This window comes from Sebastes fasciatus, chromosome 16 (assembly GCF_043250625.1).
Source record: "Sebastes fasciatus isolate fSebFas1 chromosome 16, fSebFas1.pri, whole genome shotgun sequence".
Classification (NCBI taxonomy): Eukaryota; Metazoa; Chordata; class Actinopteri; order Perciformes; family Sebastidae; genus Sebastes; species Sebastes fasciatus.
In genome coordinates, this window is record NC_133810.1 from 21681475 (window position 1) to 21700726 (window position 19252).

General features: G+C 41.3%; 3 protein-coding genes and 1 long non-coding RNA gene across 6 annotated transcripts in view; 2 read left to right on the forward strand and 2 right to left on the reverse strand.

Moving 5' to 3' along the window:
• cnga2b (cyclic nucleotide gated channel subunit alpha 2b) lies at window positions 1–5031 on the forward strand. Its single transcript, XM_074611513.1, has 6 exons — window positions 1–223; window positions 338–448; window positions 1282–1458; window positions 2050–2157; window positions 2291–2397; window positions 2986–5031. The coding sequence occupies exons 1-6, from the start codon at window positions 123–125 to the stop codon at window positions 4383–4385; spliced, it is 2004 nt and encodes a 667-aa protein (XP_074467614.1). The 5' UTR covers window positions 1–122; the 3' UTR covers window positions 4386–5031.
• A 3360-nt stretch (window positions 5032–8391) lies between these two features.
• Window positions 8392–14006, reverse strand: rraga (Ras-related GTP binding A). Of its 3 annotated transcripts, none has more exons than XM_074611507.1 (10): window positions 13867–14006; window positions 12910–13023; window positions 11887–11986; window positions 11717–11783; window positions 11379–11601; window positions 9642–9737; window positions 9436–9558; window positions 9255–9346; window positions 9038–9153; window positions 8392–8944 (listed from the first exon to the last, which is right to left on the reverse strand). In XM_074611507.1, the coding sequence occupies exons 2-10, from the start codon at window positions 12934–12936 to the stop codon at window positions 8841–8843; spliced, it is 948 nt and encodes a 315-aa protein (XP_074467608.1). In that variant the 5' UTR covers window positions 12937–13023; window positions 13867–14006; the 3' UTR covers window positions 8392–8840. The 3 variants fall into 3 exon arrangements, with proteins under 3 accessions (XP_074467608.1, XP_074467610.1, XP_074467609.1); XM_074611509.1 differs by having other exon boundaries at window positions 13862–13969; XM_074611508.1 differs by having other exon boundaries at window positions 13804–13958.
• LOC141753135 (uncharacterized) lies at window positions 12938–13536 on the forward strand. The gene is made up of 3 exons (XR_012590394.1): window positions 12938–13049; window positions 13110–13188; window positions 13440–13536. It is a non-coding gene; the product is annotated as an uncharacterized LOC141753135 (long non-coding RNA).
• A 1774-nt stretch (window positions 14007–15780) lies between the features above and the next one.
• The window catches only part of chmp1b (charged multivesicular body protein 1B), a 4832-nt gene continuing 1360 nt past the window's right edge, over window positions 15781–19252 (reverse strand). The window contains exons 2-8 of the mRNA XM_074610354.1: window positions 18681–18778; window positions 18439–18585; window positions 18242–18310; window positions 18006–18113; window positions 17867–17910; window positions 17552–17624; window positions 15781–16499 (exon numbers count right to left, since the gene is read on the reverse strand). Of these exons, the coding sequence (XP_074466455.1) occupies window positions 16455–16499; window positions 17552–17624; window positions 17867–17910; window positions 18006–18113; window positions 18242–18310; window positions 18439–18585; window positions 18681–18778 (584 nt within the window). The 3' untranslated portion in view covers window positions 15781–16454. The remainder of the gene's footprint in view (window positions 16500–17551; window positions 17625–17866; window positions 17911–18005; window positions 18114–18241; window positions 18311–18438; window positions 18586–18680; window positions 18779–19252) is intronic.

A 19252-nucleotide genomic window follows, 5' to 3' on the forward strand; every position in this document is an offset into this window, starting at 1 on the left:
TCTCCTCTGCTGCCACAGTGTCACTGCAGGAGAAGTCAACTAAACACATGTTCAACACTGCCAGTCACATATAGAGTAGATGGCTGTAACATGAGTGTTGGTCCACACCTGCAGGTCTGAAGATGACGGGCCAGGTGGCTGAGAGGAATCGGTCGCCACACAATCTGTCAGTGAAGACCACCTTGGAGGAGGACATCGACAGAGCCGAGAGTATTCTCAGCAGGTGAGGAGGACAACTATTGAATCATGTCTTATGGTGCATTTGTCTCATTTCATGTGATGTGCAAAAAGATAATAAAAGCCTAATGTGTGGTTTCTGTCGTGTTTTCCCTCCCAGGGTGCCATCTGTGTGCGATGACACATCCTCAGAGCTACAAAGAGTCGCTGCTCTCGACCCTCTCGGACGCAACTCCATAAGTTCTTTTCAAAGGACCGGAGCCCTCTCAAGGTAAAGCTATACAACAACCCAGCTTTGGCACGTCAGCCTTCTTCACAGAGCTTTTAGAAACTGACTGAAGGTGAAAGCTCTTTTTATTCATTTATTTGTATATTTTTTTATAACAGCCCATGACTCAGACAGAGTTTACAGAAAGTGTTTTGTTCAAGTCTTTTTAAGGTCACACGCTGGATAAAAGAACACACACATAGTACATACTGGATTCAAGCTTACAAAGACCTTAATGACCAAAATGTCATGGTCATATTTGTCAGGTGAAACATTTTGTGTGCATGAGCATAAAACCATCTTAATCTGTCGTTGTGTAGAACTAATTCTTGATGCACTTTTAGTGGTTTCTACCCCAGAATCTTGAGGAAAAAGTGCAAACATTTGATGAAAACCAAGAAGATCAGTTGTGATTAAAGACAATTCAAGAAAGTTTATTGCCCTGTTTGACTGATATATTTTTTCAGTTGTTTACAGAAAGATTTTAAGACTAGGTCGGGGATTAAACTATTTGAAAAAATGGAAAGATTTTACAGATAGTTATATCCAAAAACATCTCCTGGATAAGCCAGGAGAAAACTTTTCTTCTTTAAGGATGTTTAAAGCTTACTTTTTACATTTTATTGTAAGTCGCCATGGATAAAAGCATCAGCTAAATAAATGTAAACATAAATGTGTCAAATGAAATGTGATTCCTAGACCAAATGACACAAGCTAAACTGTATTGGTTTCTTAATGTGCTGCATGCTCCTTTTGTATCACTGTCATGCTTTTATTTTCATATCTTAATGCTGAGAAAGTTCTTGTTATGAGAGCTTGTATGTGTCTTGTGTCAGACTGGTGTGCCTGGTGGTGAGACTGAGGGAATGGGCACACAGGAGCCTGTTGGAGGAGGAGGAGCGACCAGACTCCTTCCTGGAGCGCTTCCGTGGCCCTGAGCTGAGAACGGCCCCCAGCCGCATCAGTAACACGCAACCAGACGCCAATGGCAACAATGCCAAAGGGATTTTTAGGTATGCCTGCCTGCCTGCCTGCCTGCCTGCCTGCCTGCCTGCCTGTCACCCTGAACCATTACTATGCACTTTATGTTATATACGTACACTATATGTACTGGGTGATCAGAAGAATAGAAACACCAGTACACTGTAACGCAATTCAGTACAACAGTTCTATAATAATAATACTACATTTGTACAACAAATACTGTTGAAACTAGATACACAGCCTGTTTAAGGTCACCTCTTCTGCACACAGCGTTAATGTTTAGGGTTAATTTTGCCCAGCGGTCACGACAGAGTGGCAAAAATGAAGTGTCCACTAGGTCATAAAATGTTCTGTTTAAATAAAGGTTTTAGGAAAAAGGGCAGTTCAGCACTCAGAGGTGTTGATTCAACTCTATGATAGTTTTAAAGAGGACCGATTATGCTTATTTTCAAGTGCATACTTGTATTTTGGGTTTCTACTAGATCATGTTTAAATGCTTTAATGTTCAAAAAACGCTTTATTTTTCTCATACCGGCTGTGCTGCAGCACCTCTTTTCACCCTCTGTCTGAAACACTGTTTAATCCTGACTGTATTATTTCCAATCTCTCCATGCTTTCAGGAAAAAGTGGGAAGTGTTTGTGGTGTCCCCATCCGATAACGCCTACTACCGCTGGTTATTTGTTATCGCCATGGCGGTGCTCTACAACTGGTTCCTTGTTGTAGCGAGGTAATAACACCACAATCGTTACCTGTTGGGGCCCTGCGGCCTCCAGAGATGGATGTGATGGATGTAGTGAATGGCTGTACTGTCCACTTCTTAGGCTGGAGCAATAAATCATTTTTCCTTTCAATATTCACAGGGCATGCTTTGACAAGTTACAGGTGGGCAATTACATCTGCTGGCTGGTGTTGGACTACCTCTGTGACTTTGTGTACATAATGGACACTTTGGTCCGACTTCGCACAGGTAACCTATTTAAAAATGCTGACACAATGCTGCCTTAAAGTGTGTGTGTGTGTATATTTTTTATTTGATTATTCAAAGACATCATTTTTTGTTTGTGCAAAAATATGACAATCCTAGTGGATAATTGACTTAGTTTTGGTCACTTTCAGCCTATTAACCAATGATTCGATGACCCAATTCGACTCAGCACTTATAAAAACTGGAAAGCTATTAGCATTAGCATTCATTTTGAGTTGTGTTTATGGCTACCTGACAATTGTTAGTCTAATATTCACTCTCCTTTTAGCTACTCTCCACCAATTCCTGAGGGAAATATTGGTCTATTTAGCTGCTAATTGCAAATGCTCGTTAACTTTGTCTGTACTGTCTGTCGTTTGGTGCTCAGTAGGCTATCTTTATGAGATTTTTCACTGAAAAACAGCCGCCTGCAAGCAGCTGCTGGAAACAGGGTTAATGTGAGCGTCAAACTGTAAAGTTACGGGACAGAAAAATCAATACAATGAGCTGAAAGATGCTAAAATGCAGAAATAAAATACAACAGTGAGCTGAGATCATTGCTCAACTGAATTTGTGCTCTTCTTGAATCAGGGTTCCTGGAACAAGGTTTGCTGGTGAAGGACCATGCCAAGCTTCGAGACAGCTATGTCCGGACGTTACAGTTCAAGCTGGACGTGGCGTCCATCCTGCCCACCGACCTAGCGTACATTGCCACCGGCATCCACACGCCGCAGCTCAGGTTCAACCGTCTGCTTCGCTTCCCGCGCATGTTTGAATTCTTCGACCGCACCGAGACGCGCACCAACTACCCCAACATCTTCCGTATTGGCAACTTGGTGCTTTACATCCTGGTCATCATCCACTGGAACGCCTGCATCTACTACGCTATATCCAATTCTTTGGGATTTGGCTCGGACACTTGGGTGTTCCCGAACATCTCCAAACCGGAGTATTCCTCCCTGACTCGGAGTTACGTCTACTGCCTGTACTGGTCAACTCTTACTCTTACTACTATCGGAGAGATGCCTGCACCTGTGCGGGATGAGGAGTACCTGTTTGTGGTCTTTGACTTTCTTGTTGGGGTGCTGATCTTTGCCACAATTGTGGGAAACGTTGGTTCCATGATTGCCAACATGAACGCCACCCGCGCCGAGTTTCAAGCCCGGATTGATGCCATCAAGCACTACATGCACTTCCGCAAAGTCAGCAAAGAACTGGAGACGCGTGTCATTAAATGGTTCGACTACCTCTGGACCAACAAGAAAGCAGTAGACGAGAAGGAGGTGCTTAAAAATTTGCCAAACAAACTGCGGGCTGAGATTGCTATTAATGTACACCTGGAGACCCTGAAGAAAGTACGCATTTTTCAAGACTGTGAGGCAGGCCTGCTGGTGGAGCTCGTGCTCAAACTACGCCCCCAGGTCTTCAGTCCAGGGGACTACATCTGCAGAAAAGGGGACATAGGGAAGGAAATGTATATCATTAAAGAGGGGAAGCTGGCTGTGGTGGCTGAGGACGGGGTTACGCAGTACGCTCTCCTCACCGCCGGCAGCTGCTTCGGGGAAATCAGCATCCTGAACATAAAAGGTAGCAAAATGGGAAATCGTCGGACTGCCAACATTCGCAGCTTGGGTTACTCCGATCTCTTCTGCCTCTCTAAGGACGACTTGATGGAGGCGGTGACCGAGTATCCAAATGCTAAGACCGTGCTAGAGGAGAGGGGCCGGGAGATCCTGATGAAGGAGGGTCTGCTGGATGAAAACGCAGAGAGCGGCGGCCTGCACAAAGAGGACACAGAGGAGAAGGTGGAGAGGCTGGAGTCCTCCCTGGACACCCTCCAGACCCGCTTTGCACGTCTGCTCGACGAGTACAAACACACTCAGCAGCGGCTGAAGCAGCGCATCACTTTGCTGGAGCGGCAGCTGAATCAAACGGACTGTGGCGCAGATGCGAACGATGACGTGGGTGCAGATGCAGTCGACGGTCAATGAAACAGACCCTGGGCCTGCTGCCCACAGAGATGGGTTCTTCACGTCAGAGTAATGTGCAAATGGAGGACAAAAAGAGCCCAACAAGACACTAACTGTCTCACTAAGGAGATTAAATCTCCTAAAAAACTTTACAGACTCATTAAGAGTATAGGAAAACCTCATGACACCCTGAGTGAGAATGTTTTATCATTTTAGCTGTGTGTAAAGAGATGTCTGGATGTCAATAAACATGAAAAGAAAGTGGACAACACTGCTATGCCCATGCAGTCTTTGAGTTCTTGTCTAAGCCAAAACCAGTGAGTTGAGTGTGTGTTTGAAGTGGTGGCTTTAAAGATGCAGGGTGTAAGATCTAGCGGCATCTAGAGGTGAGGTTGCAAATTGCAAACAATTGAAATTTCCCCCGTGTGCCTAGCGTGTAAGAACTACGGTGGCTGGCGGGAAAACCGGAAAACTGGAAAACGGGAAAACGGGAATGTCCCTATCTAGAGCCAGTGTTTGGTTTGTCCGTTCTGGGCTACTGTAGAAACATGGCGGCTGGCTCCGTGAACAGGACCAGCTCCGTATGTAGATATAAACGACCCCTCTCAAGGTAATGAAAACACAACGATTAGTATTTTCATGTGATTATACACTAAAGAAAACATACTTATTAACATTATATTCCATTTCCGCTAATAAATGTTACACACTGTTCCTTTAAAGTTACTTCCCAGATCAAGCTAAATCAAGGTATGGAGAACACATTACTGATGAGGAAAAAATAAAAACTAGTTCACATTAAAAACCAGCAAATTGAGTTTAAATATAATTTTTTTTCAGATTTCAAACTAAAAAGCACTGGAAATTGCTGGTTGTTGTAGTTTTTGGGTCAATTGTAAACATCTTGTGTTCAGTTGCATCAGCGGAGGGATTCAGTTCTCACACTTGTTATATATTATTCTCTGGCCCTGTACACCTAGTCTCTTGCTGCTCCTCCTGGGGAAAAAGTCCAAGGAGAGACGGTCGGAGGTGATTTGCTGAGTTCACATACACAAACACATTTATTTTCCAGTGTCCTTATAGGTCTGAATCAGGCATACTATGATGATTCACATAACAACCTTTTGGTATTTTCCTCCCTACTTTGGTCGCTGTGAGACTTTAAGGGGAGTTTGTGCATTGAAAATGACATGAAGTGACTCACTCACAATGTGCAGCTTCTGTTTTTTCAGATGTTCAGTCTATTTTTATTTGCTGTAAAATTTACTTTTCCAGTCTTATATTAAAATCAGTAAGCCACTTTGTCTTCGTCTGCATTTAGTTGCTCCCATTTCTATCATGCAAACTCGTTCTGTTCAGCGAGGGCTGGACTGGGGATTTTCCAGTTATTCAGCTGCATTCCAGGATACAACTCAACCACATGAGCGGTGTCGATAAGCAGGGCTTGAACAATGCCTCTGTAGCAGAGCTGGCTATAATATAATGGGGCAGGAGGTAATGACTGCATAACCCCCTGCGGCCCCTGAAGGAGTGGGTGGGATCAAGTGCCATGGACAAATCTCCAGTTACCTGCCGTAGGCTGGTCAAACAGCATGGATATATATCAAGTCCTTCTATTGTATCACATTAGAAACAAATGGCAAGTACAGCTCTTTACGTGCTCAAATATGTTGTGAGCTGTACATGAAGATCTCAATCTCGTCCTAAATATAACCTTAAATGTGCTCTATTCAATATCCAGAGCACTAATATATCAGCAAACAACAATTTTCTATGTAAATATGTAGAGTAATGTCTACCTAAGTAGAGAGTGAAGTCGCTCTCCCTCTGTGTGTGTTGTAATCTGGGTTTCTCCTTGCTTTGCTGACATTGCCAGGCCGGCCTGCTTTCATTGCATGTTCCTGCATATGAGCTGCCCCAATGGCTAGCTTATGACCGTCGCTCTGCATTGCTCTCATATGGTGGTTACAGCTGATAACGCCGTCCCGACTGACGGCGCCGTTGCGGAAACGTAGCACCCACCCTCCGGCTCCCCCCCAGGTTGACACTGTTAGCTCTGTGAGCAATGTTGCGTTTGTTTTCACTGTTAGCGCTTTTAGCACTATTAGCTACAAACCGCCAGCTCAGCCGTCGCCATGTTGAGAGCCATATGGAGGCAATTGAAATGCTCCCCATCTCGCATTTGGAACCTTTAATGTGAGATTGAATATGAGATGTGAGGTTCACAGTAAACATGAGCAACAAATCAAAAGATCTAAATATGTGCTAAATTTGATTTAAAAATTAAACGTTTTTAAATATAACAAATGTTTCAAGAGCATTTCAGTGACTATAATTCAATGTATGGGTTGACTAAACTGAAATATATCATTGAAATGTGGTTGAAACGATGGTTTTATGTGGGCTAATCTTGAATAAAAATCTTTCACTTAACCAAGATGCCTATAGGCGTCTTGACTCGCAAATCACGGTGTGAAGTGTGTGAAGCCCATGCGGACAGCCATTGGCTTTTTTTTGTGACAGCCGTGGCTGGCGGCATTATGTTTTTAGGTTGTCCATACATCCGTTTTGATGGTCAAAGATCACTGTGACCTCACATCCATCCCATTCTCATGACATCTTGTGAACATCTTGAGCAAATTTCTTCAAATTTGGCACAAATCTCCACTTGGATTAAAAAATGAACTGATAAGAATTTGGAGGTCAAAGGTCACTGTGACCTCACAAAATATGTTTTGGGCCATAACTCAAGCTAAATATGGCAATTTCACAGAAATGTCTAATAGGATAAAATGATGAAGTGATGACATTTTGGATAGTCGTGGACTGCAACTTGACTGGTTGGCGGAGGAATACAACCGTGTGGCCGGTATTCTAGTTTAACCTTTCAACTACATCACATAAGCAGAATGACATGGGCTCACTCACTGCTCTCTATGAAGGCTCAGTCAGTTCTCATTTGAGAAGCTTCTTTCTCCATTTCAAACCTGGTTGAAAAGAGGGTCTGGACAGAGTTAACAGACAGCACATTAACATGAAACTGTAACTTAAAGCCCTGACAATTTTTATTTTCTCAATCAGCTTCTTACTATGAGCACTGGGGTCCCACATGGACGCACTATTTCCTGTCAAAGTTAGAATAATTACAGTTATTTCCCATTAGATATTGCTGCATTTCTCTTTTTTTCCTCTGTGCTCTTCTTGTTGATTTAAAGTGGGAGGGGCTCAGTGATGTCACATACTTTTGTGAACCAATCAGAGTTTAGCACCATTCGACTCCGATGACAGCTGTTGAGCTGTTTAGTCACCGTCAATCAAATCTGATCAAACCAAACCCACACAGTCCTGATGAAGCAGATTAGCTGAGTTTTGGGGTGTTAAACTCTTGACAAATAATACATAAAGATGTTTATACCTTGATCATTTCTCATGTAGTCATGAATGTTTAATGTTGAGAAAAACAGGTTTAAGTGCTAATTCAGATACTAACAAAGGATATCAAAACTAATTCTGCATTACAAGCTGCTCCATCTGCACATACACTGCTGTCGACTCCATGAAAATCTCTTAACAGGTGCACTTAACTGTCCGGTACCCCCTTCCTCACTCACACGCACGAAACTTTTGCCACCTTATGTCATGTGTACAGGACAACTGGTGCAGAGTGTCAAAGGGCCTCATGACCAGAGACGCTACAGTGAATTAACAGGAACCATCTCTGAGCACTCTCTGGGTATCTGGAGTGCCTACCAACCCACAAACTGTGAAATGAGACAACCCAGTCAGTTTTTGTGGGCTGCCCAGATCAGAAAACATGTGATTCAACAAGCCATTCAGATTTGGCTCCCCTTCCTATGTCACATGCAGACTCATTGGAAGATATCATGTAAACATGTTCTAGTAAAAACCCAAAATACAAGTATGAACCTGAAAATGAGCATATGTACCATAAATATATTTTTGCAAATGCTGATAAAGTGGTGAGCAGTGTCAAAAGAGCAGAAAAAAAAACTCGTCACAAATTATATTTTTCTGAATATAACTATATTGCTCGTACTTTCAAAGTGTAACAGCTTACAAACTGCAATTGAAAATCAAACAGAATATGCTGCTTATCGTTTGGAGATAACATCCCCCGATCACTGGGATTCACTGCATGGAGTGAATGAATCTACTGTATAAGACAAAGTGTGACAGCAAAGGTAGCCCCCATTCATAGTAAACACAACTATTCATTTTACTTTAATGTCGAGTTAGGGCAAATATTCCAACAGAACGTATCGTTGGTCAAGAAACTGTAGAAATTAGACCAAAAGAAAATATGATTTCTCTCCAGTAATAACGGTGATTGAATGTGAAGCTATAGAGGAAACAGTGCAGGGCTGCTCGTATGTATCGGAGCTGGAAGACCGCAACATGTCGTCTGCGGTCTGTGGACTGATTGGCTGAGAGTATCCACTGGGACGAATGCACCGACTAGCGCATTCGCATGTGCAGGCTGTGCTTGGGTCCATCCACCCGCTCCAACTTCTCAAAGTGTTTCCTAGCATTACGGATATTGATGAGAGTGGCTGCAGATGCTGGAAAAATGGAGATGTGGGATTTTTATTATGCCAATTTAGTTTTCTTAACTGCACATTCTCTGCAGAGAAATGTTCATCGTCACTACTTACGAATGGAGGGGTCCGACATGATGACCATGACATATGTGTTGGAGGTGAAGACGTCAATGAAGGCCGCAAAGTTGGAGTTCCTCACTTCCATGCTTTGGAAAGAGGCTGCAAGTTTACTGGAATAAAAAAGAAATAAAAAAATCAGAGACATCATAAAATGTAGTGGGTGGTGAAACGTGTGGAGTGAAGGTGCTGTTTTCCTGCAGAGTGAACTCACCTACAGCTGAGTTTGAACTGTTTGATAATGTTACTGATCTTCTCAAACCGGTGAGCATCGCGCTGCTCTTTGCACTGATAGTGGGAGATCACCTGCATGTACAAAAAAAGACTTTCATTACTAGACCCAGATTTTCTGACCGCAGAGACACTGTCGTGCCAGAGGAAGCGGCTGCTCTCACCAGGAAGGTGGCTCTCTCAAACAGAAGAACTTCATCGGCCTCTATGATCTGAGCAAAATTTCTCAGGTTCGTCTCCAGCTGCTGGACGTTTGGGATGAGCTGGTACACTATGCTGGACCAGGCCTGCAAAGACATTTTAAATGTTTCTTAAAAGTGTCAAATTTATTACCCGACATCCGAACATACAACCAGTCAAATGTCACAACCTTGTACAGGGTTTCATCCCAGATTGATGTCCTGAAGCACGTGCAGGCCAGAGGTCTGGACAGTCTCTTCAGATCTTCTTCACGCTCCTTAAAGATCTGTAAAAACAGTGAAGATAGTCAGTCACACAGACAGTATTGAAGCAGATTAACAACAATCATTATTTTCAATAGGTATTCTAATTGAGAATGATTATTAATAGTTTCAAAAGAGACAGTGTCCATTGATGAGAAGGAAAAATAATAAAAACTTCAAAATTAGAACTTAATACTTAAAGGAACAGTGTGTAGTATTTTGGCGGTTTTCGTTAGCTTAGAATGAGCCCTTCATATCTACATAGGGAGCGGGTCCTCTTCACGGAGTCTGCCATGTTGCTCCACCATGTTCCTACAGTAGCCAGAACAGACAAACCAAACACTGGCTCTAGAGAGAGCCTTTCACGTCTCTACATTACCTGAAGGCCACCATAGCTCTCCAACACGCTTGTTGCACTGCGGTAACGTGAGCCGCAGAGTGTGATACTGCCAGCTGCCGTCTGACTTCCGTTGCTCCTAAAGTAGTGTTATTATGGTAAGGATGGCCTCTGAGCGAGGCGAACGGCGTTAACACGGTTTTGCACTTAGCGGCTCACGTTACTGCAGTCTTGGAAAGGGAGGAGTGAGCGGACGGGTACTCAGTTGGTTGCAATCTGCAACCACACCACTAGATGTCGCCAAATCCTACACACTGTACCTTTAAAGAATCTTCCATTTCAACCAGATGCTTTTCAACCAAAAGAAGTCCTATCGTTCATTTATCCATCCTTCAGTATTATTTACTTTTTTTTCAACAGGATTATATATTTGAGGCAGAGACTGATACTGACGTTAGAGATCACTAGATGATTAAAGTGCGCTCATGTGAGTGTATTTGGTGAAATCTTTGCCGAGGTGACAGGTTGTGACAGGACGCATGCTGTTGTACAGCTAAAACAGTTTTGCATATCGAAAACATCCTCATCATTATCTAATACAGATGTGTAGATATAAGTAATGGTTAATGTACAGCGAGCCGGTCATTGTTGTGAAAGAAACCCCGACAGGGCGATGCCGCTCTCTCATCGCCCTGAAGGGGTTTCTTTCACAACAATTACCTGCTAGCTGTACATTATCCCGCTTATTACATGGCTACTTACGAAAGAAATCAATAATTTTAAACAAAAATGGTCTGCCAGAATCCGACATCAGAACTGTGCCCATAGCAACGGTCTGTTATACATAGCAACGGTCTGCTATAAAGAAATAACAGACCACAGAACACCATGATGGACTAATCAGAATTGAGTATTCAACACATCCGTGTAATAAGCAATAATAATATATATACACAATTTAATATTTAAAAGACATTAATTTATCTACTCTTTTTTGTTTTGTTTTGTCCATAGAATCCTAGTGTCCTAGTAGATTTCATTATTTTATTTATATGTAATGAAGGGATATATCTAGTGAGCATCCAGATAAGATGATTACCGTAATTTTATTGTCATGCTGGTAACACATCTGTCTTATGATTGTCAGTTTCGGTAAAATTACTTCCACAAAGTTCTACCACTAAGAGCACCAAATGTGCCAAAGAGAGCAGCAGTGTTTCTGGTGACACTGTGAACATGGCTGTCATGTGCTTCGTGAGATAACAAACATGTACACATGGGAGTGGACGACCACCACTAATAATGAAATCAAAATAATAAAGCTTACCAGATCTCTCTGGTCTTCCTGCACCAGATCCATTTTGTGAACGAGGCAGAACACTTTGGCGTCGGGGGAGTTCTGCAGGATGGCCTCCAGACACGACTGGTAGTAGTGCATGTCTTTCTCCAGCTCGCGGCTCTCAACATCGAATACATAAATAAGCACCTCTACATTTCTGAAAATGTTGTCCCTCTGGCTGGTGAAGTAGTTCTCCATGAACGTGTCCTGTCTGTTGGGTAGAGGAAGCACATAGCAATGCTTCACAGAGGGTTTCAGATTAAGGGAAAGACTTTGAATTTATGAAGTTGGTCCGAGATGGACAACGATGAACAAATGTACTTTACCCTCCACAGTCCCACAGGTTTAGAACCAGATTGCCAAGAAACCGTACATGGGAGTGCTCCACGTCAACTATATTTAACAAAGGATGAAAATATAATTTTATAGATGAGATTAAAGAAACACCCAGCATCACACATTTGTCATGTAGCACCTTTCTTTAAAGTACGCTTACTTGTAGCTCCAAGGCGGCGTGTGTCTCGAGCTATGTAATTGGCAAAGATGATTGATCTCATACTCGTCTTTCCAGACCCACTTTTTCCCATCAGTAACACCTGAAAGCACAAATGTAACATATTAACTCATCACTGAAGATAAATCCTTGTTTATCCTTTCCTATAATCTTATGACCAGCGGTGGAAGAAACATTCAGACTCCTTACTTAAAGAAAAAAACAATATCAAAATCAAAATGTAAAAACACTTCATTATTTATGATCATACTATATTCATTATTGTACTTTAGTAAAACTAGTATTATGAGCTCCAACACATACAAGTATCATAAGTAAAAGTACCCAGTTCAGAGCAGAATGACCCCTGTGAATGGTATTTTATGTTATGTTATTATTGGTGCATTAACGTCTACGCTCATTTTAATGTTGTAGCTAGTCTGGAGAGATAATTCTAATTTCTGTTGAGTAGTTTATGTTTTGTACACAAAATTTTACCAGTCTAAGAAATGTTTGATGCCAAATAAGCTGTGAATATTTTTTTTAACGTCATTTATTAATTGAATTGTTCAATTATATATTTTTTAAATAATAGGCCCTTTTCACAGCAGCCATTTTGACATGTCATAGCAGGGTAATTACAGGTGTAATTGATACAATTAATTATGGTCCCATTCTGTTTGGTGTGCAGGCCCATAATTAATGTTATTAATTACACCTGTGTTCACCCTGCAATGACATGTCAAAATGGCTGCTGTGAAAGGGGCCTATTGAATTCAACTTAGGCCTAACTAATTTGCCAAAAATCAGTTACATTTAAAGACAAGTCTGTGATTGTAGAAGGTGAACTTGTTAAAGTAATTTAGAGAATGAAGAATGGATCATTTGTGCTGGATAGAATAGAAGTGGGAACTTTCCTACAATGTTGTTATGGGCAGATCGGGATAATAATATTGTACTTCAGTAAATGTATTCTTCAACCACTACTTGATGCTACAAAGAGTCCATGATTAGCCCCTACTTTACCTTTTTCTTCATTGCTGTGCTTGACATCCCCCTCAGCAGACACGGAGTGTTTCTCTGAGCTGCAAGTCAGATGACTTTAGTGTCTGCAGCAGCTCTCCTCTTCCTCTCCTTCAGCTGAAGAACAGACACAGATACAGTATGTTTCACCTAGCTGTCACTTTAGCTCTCCTCTTCTTCAGCTGAACAACAGACACAGATAGGTTTCACCCAGCTGTCCCTTTAACTTTCCTCTTCCTCTCCTTCAGCTGAACAACAGACACAGATAGGTTTCACCCAGCTGTCCCTTTAGCTCTCCTCTTCTTCAGCTGAACAACAGACACAGATAGGTTTCACCCAGCTGTCCCTTTAGCTCTCCTCTTCTTCAGCTGAACAACAGACACAGATAGGTTTCACCTAGCTGTCCCTTTAGCTCTCCTCTTCTTCAGCTGAACAACAGACACAGATAGGTTTCACCCAGCTGTCCCTTTAGCTCTCCTCTTCTTCAGCTGAACAACAGACACAGATAGGTTTCACCTAGCTGTCACTATTAGCTCTCCTCTTCGTCTCCTCTTCGTCTCCTTCAGCTGAACAACAGACACAGATATGTCTCACCTAGCTGTCCCTTTAGCTCTACTGAAGCAGAGACACGATGGGACTACAGAGGACACCTTTAAACGCTTAAATGACAAACAAGTCTAACGTGTGTCCAGTTGTGAGCTTATTAGACACAGAAGAACACATCAACAGGTCACTAACTTGATTTAAACTCGTTTCTCTGTTCCGGATAAACACCTTAGCTAATGCTAATGCTAAGCTAGCTTGCACGACAAGCAGTCCATAATAATGCCAGGTAGCTTAGCCGAGCTAAACGGCTAGTTAGCCGAGTTAAACTTCACTAATGTATCGTCTACTTACCCCGACACGGTAGCACGGGTACTTAAACTGATGTGTTTTTAAGAATATAGTTGTATACATTACTCGGTAGAAGCAGGTAGTGAAGACGAGATCAGCTGCTTCCTGTTTACGACAAAGTCACATGATGAGCGGAGTGCTTTGTGACCTGAGGTGCTTCTCACTGGCACATTTTGCTGTGTGCACAACTAAAGACGCTGTTTACATTTAGCTTCAGATTGCAAATATTAATATAAATTACAGTCAGGGCAGTAGTCAGGGTTATTAGAGTCTTTAAGAAGCAGAATGTTTTAAATGCCTTCTTCATCTTCTTTTTTTTAATGTCACAACTAGTTTTAGTAGACACTACAACAATAAAAACAACTCGTTGTTGAAAGTTACTAATATCCTTGTTCTTGATAACCACACGAATGCCGTTTATACATTGATATTGATACATATACTGAAGTTAGAACATACACGAGCAGCCTATAATGTTGTGCTGCAGTTCCTCACAATGGCCACTAGAGGTCAGTAACTTCAGGCAGGCAGTGACCTGTCATGATTAGCTGATACCGGAAACCAGCCGGCCTACTGCACATGCGCATTAGAACATGTTTATGCACATAAACATTAATTACACTTTTAAGGAGCAAAGTGTGCTGTTTGACTAATAGTCTGTCAAAGGAAAGAGACCAGTGAAATGAATATTGCTTACATGTCTCATTTTTTTCTGTTTACTTATTACTTACTATTTACATATTTTTATAAAACGGTCACTATATCCTGATGAGACAGGTAATCCGAAAAAAATCATGTGCCTCTGTGTCCTCTGGTGCTCCTTACAGCATCTGCAAGATTTCACAGACCGGAGGAAAACAACCAATCAGAGCCGAGCTGGAGCCTGCCGTCTCTGAGCAGCTGTCAATCATTTACGCACCGCCCACCAGCCAGAGCGCAGCCAATAGGAACGCTCAATAAGAACACTGTCTCTGAAATGACCTGTGATTGGCCAAAGTCCCCCGTCATGGGCTAGATTTTTAAAAAACAGAGCCATGAAGAGGTGCAGAAGTCTAGTTATCTATCTGAGCCCTTGAATTACAATATGCTGAAAGGTTAATTATGGAATTTTTGCCCAATGATGCCAAAAACATTCTCCCTACTGAAGCTTTAATACCATGACCACAGCACACCTCAATAACCAAATGACAACCTTCCAAATGTCATTGTTATCTCTCTTACTGAACATGCTGAAGATAAGGCCTAAGTATTACTTACTCTTCAGCATGATCTTACTAAAATGTGTTTTTCTTACACAGAAATTAACTTTTTCGAGCCCACAGTGATGGATTAGTCCTGACTTCATCTGCATGCAGTAGAGCAGAAAAATTTAAAAATGGTTTGAAGTAAGGACCTCTTCTTGAAGGGGACTATGATTACCAAGAGGGACACAGTGCCAACAGACAGAGGGCAAAGACAGAGAGCAGCTAATTTGGACCACTTGTCTCCTTTGGGCTGATGGGAGAAAAGTCACTGGCAATGACAAGGCCAGAAATAATCTGCATTTACACTAAAGCAAGAGCCACATAACGCACACCTGAAATACTTGGTGTCGTCATTTATACGATTATATTACATATTTATAATATGCTTCTTCGTATTGTTTGTTTGCACTGAGTATTTGACTTTTCTTATGAATGTTTCAGTACTAGATGTACTTTTAGTCTCAGCCGTTATTCTTTTGGTTTTCTGGGGATATTCATTAGTTAGATGGCATATATTTTCCACAAATATTGGCACCTACATAATGTTGATATATGTCTCCTGTTCACCTCGACAGCAATACTGCAACATAAAAACACACTGCAATTTCTGCCAAGGATATAAAGTATGTGACTTTGTTTTGCAGTTAATTTCCGTAAATGGACGTTTCACAATAGATGGAAAAGAAATTGATATGGAATGACTAAAAATTATGAATCTATTGAAAAGGCAAAGAGATAAAAGCATTATAAAATTTTATTTTTTTACTTGCTGTATGTAATCTCCAAACTGTAACCCCTTCCCAAATGATCAGTGAATATACTGAAGGTGACCAGACTAACACACAGGCTAATCATCCGGTGTCTTCTTAAAATATTCCTCAAAATTAAAATGCAACAAATCTAAACAAGAAGTCAGTTCAACAGTAAGTGGGAAGGTCTTTCACACTCTGAAACCAAGAAGAGAAAATGCATATACGTTCTCTGCAATCATGCACGTATGAACAAAAGATTTAATTCTATAGTCCAAAACCATCAGCTTGTTCACCATAATGATATGAAATTGGCCTTTAAATACAGGGTAATAACTGCCACGCTCCATATTTTTAAGAAAATGTATGAAGTTCTTAAGTATACATATTAAACAATAACGTTACAGTAGCTTTTCCTCATGGGTAAATATGCATATTTAAGAAATATATACATTTTCCATAACTAACTTCTCTGTTAGTTTGCAGAATCCAAAAGTTATTATTATCACACAACCACAAAAGAAACAATGATACGGTAGTTCCTCGACAGAGACACACAAGATGAAAAGAGGAGAAAGGAGATGATGTAAATAAAAAGCGTTTGGAAGTAATATTCAGGTAGTGTTCCTGCATGACGGTGCCAGTCCACTGCAGTCGTCCTTCACATTTGATCTCGGAGTTTGGCGAGCCTGTTAGACAGTTCATCCTTTGGATGAGAGGGATCAAAGACAGGCATTAGTTAGGAAGATGAAGATGAGAGAAGAATCAGGGTTATTTGGAGAATACATTCCAATATTGTTTTTGCAAATACTGCATTTTTAAAGTTTTTGTTTGACAAATACACTGTATCATCGGCAGAGATTACACTAATGTGACGCCGCCTTAAAGCTGGTAACTTTGAGCGAATATGATAAAACAAAATATATTTTTATAAAACAGTCACTATATCCTGACAGTAGTGCACGAGACAGATAATCGGCAAAAAAAAATCATGTTCCTCTGTGTCCTCCTAGTGCTCCTAATGAGATCTGTAAGATTTCAAAGTGACGAAGGAAAACAACCAATTAGAGCCAAGGAGTCTGTACAGCAGCTGTCAATCACTGCTTGCGAAGTTCGTGAACTCCAATCAAACTGTCAAACTAGGCAGCGCTGATCAGATATTAATCAATATTCTGTTACTATAATGTCTATTTCTCAGTTCAAATGTTTTCAGAAACATCTTGTAGTGTTCTGTAAAATGAGAAAGCTTGCTCCGGCCGGTGGGCGGTGCATGGTTTTGGCTCGACTGTTTTCATGGATGTATAAAGAGAACGTTCATTCCCCCGAGCACTGCTCAGTGGCGCATGAAGTCAAAATGGGTCGACTGGCGAGTGCTAAAGTACCCAGATCTTCCGGCGATCTCCTACATCCATTGGGCCCAAAGAGCAGGCGCAATAGCGTTTCCTTTAACCCCCCCCTCCCAGCCCTCGGTCCAGCCTCGGACTGGGTCTCATTCAAATGAACGGAGGAGGGGAATTAACTCTGGATTCGGCTATTAGTGCATTTTACAACTTTTAGGACCTAATGATTTAAATCAGGCATCATCAAGTGTTCCTACTGGGAAGTTGATTTACCTAAAAAAAAATGATGTGATCTATGTGATGAACCCTTAATTTACATTGCTACAAGCAATCTGGTTTATGTTCCGTATATTATGTATAATTAAAGTATACCTGTGCCAGGTGTGAAACGGTTTTAACACCAAGTGTGCATGTGTACCTGTTCTGAAGAGGCCGCGATGGAACCCACTGATCCCGTCTGTCCCTGAGGGAGCTCCATGTTCAGGTCCAATCTAAACATAATGCACACACCAACGTTCAAACCTTATTTTTAGATTACAAACACAATGGATTTGCTCACATTATAGTAAATACTGTCTAAAACATTCTTCTTAATGTCTATCAAATTCTTCGAAATAACTACCACTTTTTACGCTTCAGCCTATGCCTGTACTCTAAGAGCATACCATATACCTGTATATATGATTAAACATCATTTCACAAAGAATGTTGAGACAAAGAATTAAAAGGTTACCCTGCTTCATCGGCCAATTCATGCATCAGTGAGTCCACTTGACTCTGAAAACACACATTAGATTTACAGTTAATGTGTTTGTCTTTAAAACACAACAAGAACACAACAACGAATATAAGAGTGGAGCAGAGAAATGTACCTGCGGTGTTGTGAGCGTCGTCGTGGCGCTCATGGTGTCGTCCATTTGGGCTACTTGAACATCCAGAGTTTCAAACTGGCGCTCAAATTTTTCCATGAGACCTGAAATCTGAAAAGAAAAAGGGATTGAGACATTGTTTTATTACTCAGAGGAGTTTATTGTTATGACAATTCCATTGTGTTTGCTAAAAAGTAATATAGAAGTCAATATTATTTCATGTGTTAATGATACTCTACCTTTTCCAGATTCATAGTCTTCAGAGTGGCATCCATGCCTTTCACCACTCCAGCCATAGATTTTGTGATCTGAGAAATAAAACACCATCACTAAAATGACAACAAACAAGCTCTCTATAGTTTGACATGCCAATCTTCAGCCTGTAGGTGATTTTCAAGGCCTGTAGCAGTATGCGGTGACCCATTATTCAATGTACCTGGTTCATTGTAACTGCAGTTTGGACCCTCGATGCCACAGCATCGACCCGAGCACTCATCCTCAGGTAGTTCACAGACTGGTTCTTCTGTCTGATGGCGTTCTCTGCATGGATCTTCGCCACTTCCATATTCCCCTTCTGGATGGCCTAGAAACGACACAAAAATAAGGTGGTTCAGTCAAATCTCCCATGGGCTTACATAATGTGCCATCTTGATGACCAGCTTCAGAAGTGCAACTTACTTTCTTAACTTTGAGCTTCTCTGCTTTTTCATCTTTGTCACATTTCTTGGCATTTCGTTGGAGATCTTTGGCAGCGAATTTTAAATTGAAGAGATGTTCTGTGATACGAGGTCAAGGAAGAACAAAGTCCCAACAAACACAACAAGCAACCTTCGATAACTCTAAAGAATCTGTGTGTTTTGTGTCAGTGTAAAAGGAGGGAATAGCAGTGGGAGATCTTGATATACAGTACATGTATCATGCCTCTAAATCCCTGTTCTCATTTGTTATGTAGCTATCGCCACTCAGATCCTGATAATGATTGTTGGTCATGCATTTGATCAAGACTTTACTATGCTTTGCCCCTTTCTGGAGGAAAAAAAGAATCGTCAGTTGAATGTTTGCTCGGTTAGTAATCCAACCTGCATGTTCGTAATTTTTTTTGTAGGGGTGTAAGAAAATGTCGATACACATGAGTATTGCGATATTATGTTTTGTGATACTGAATCGATTCTCCAAAACACTATCGATTTTTAATTAACCTCTTAAATATCCAATGGCTCGCCAGCGGACCCAGCCGCTATCCTGTCTTT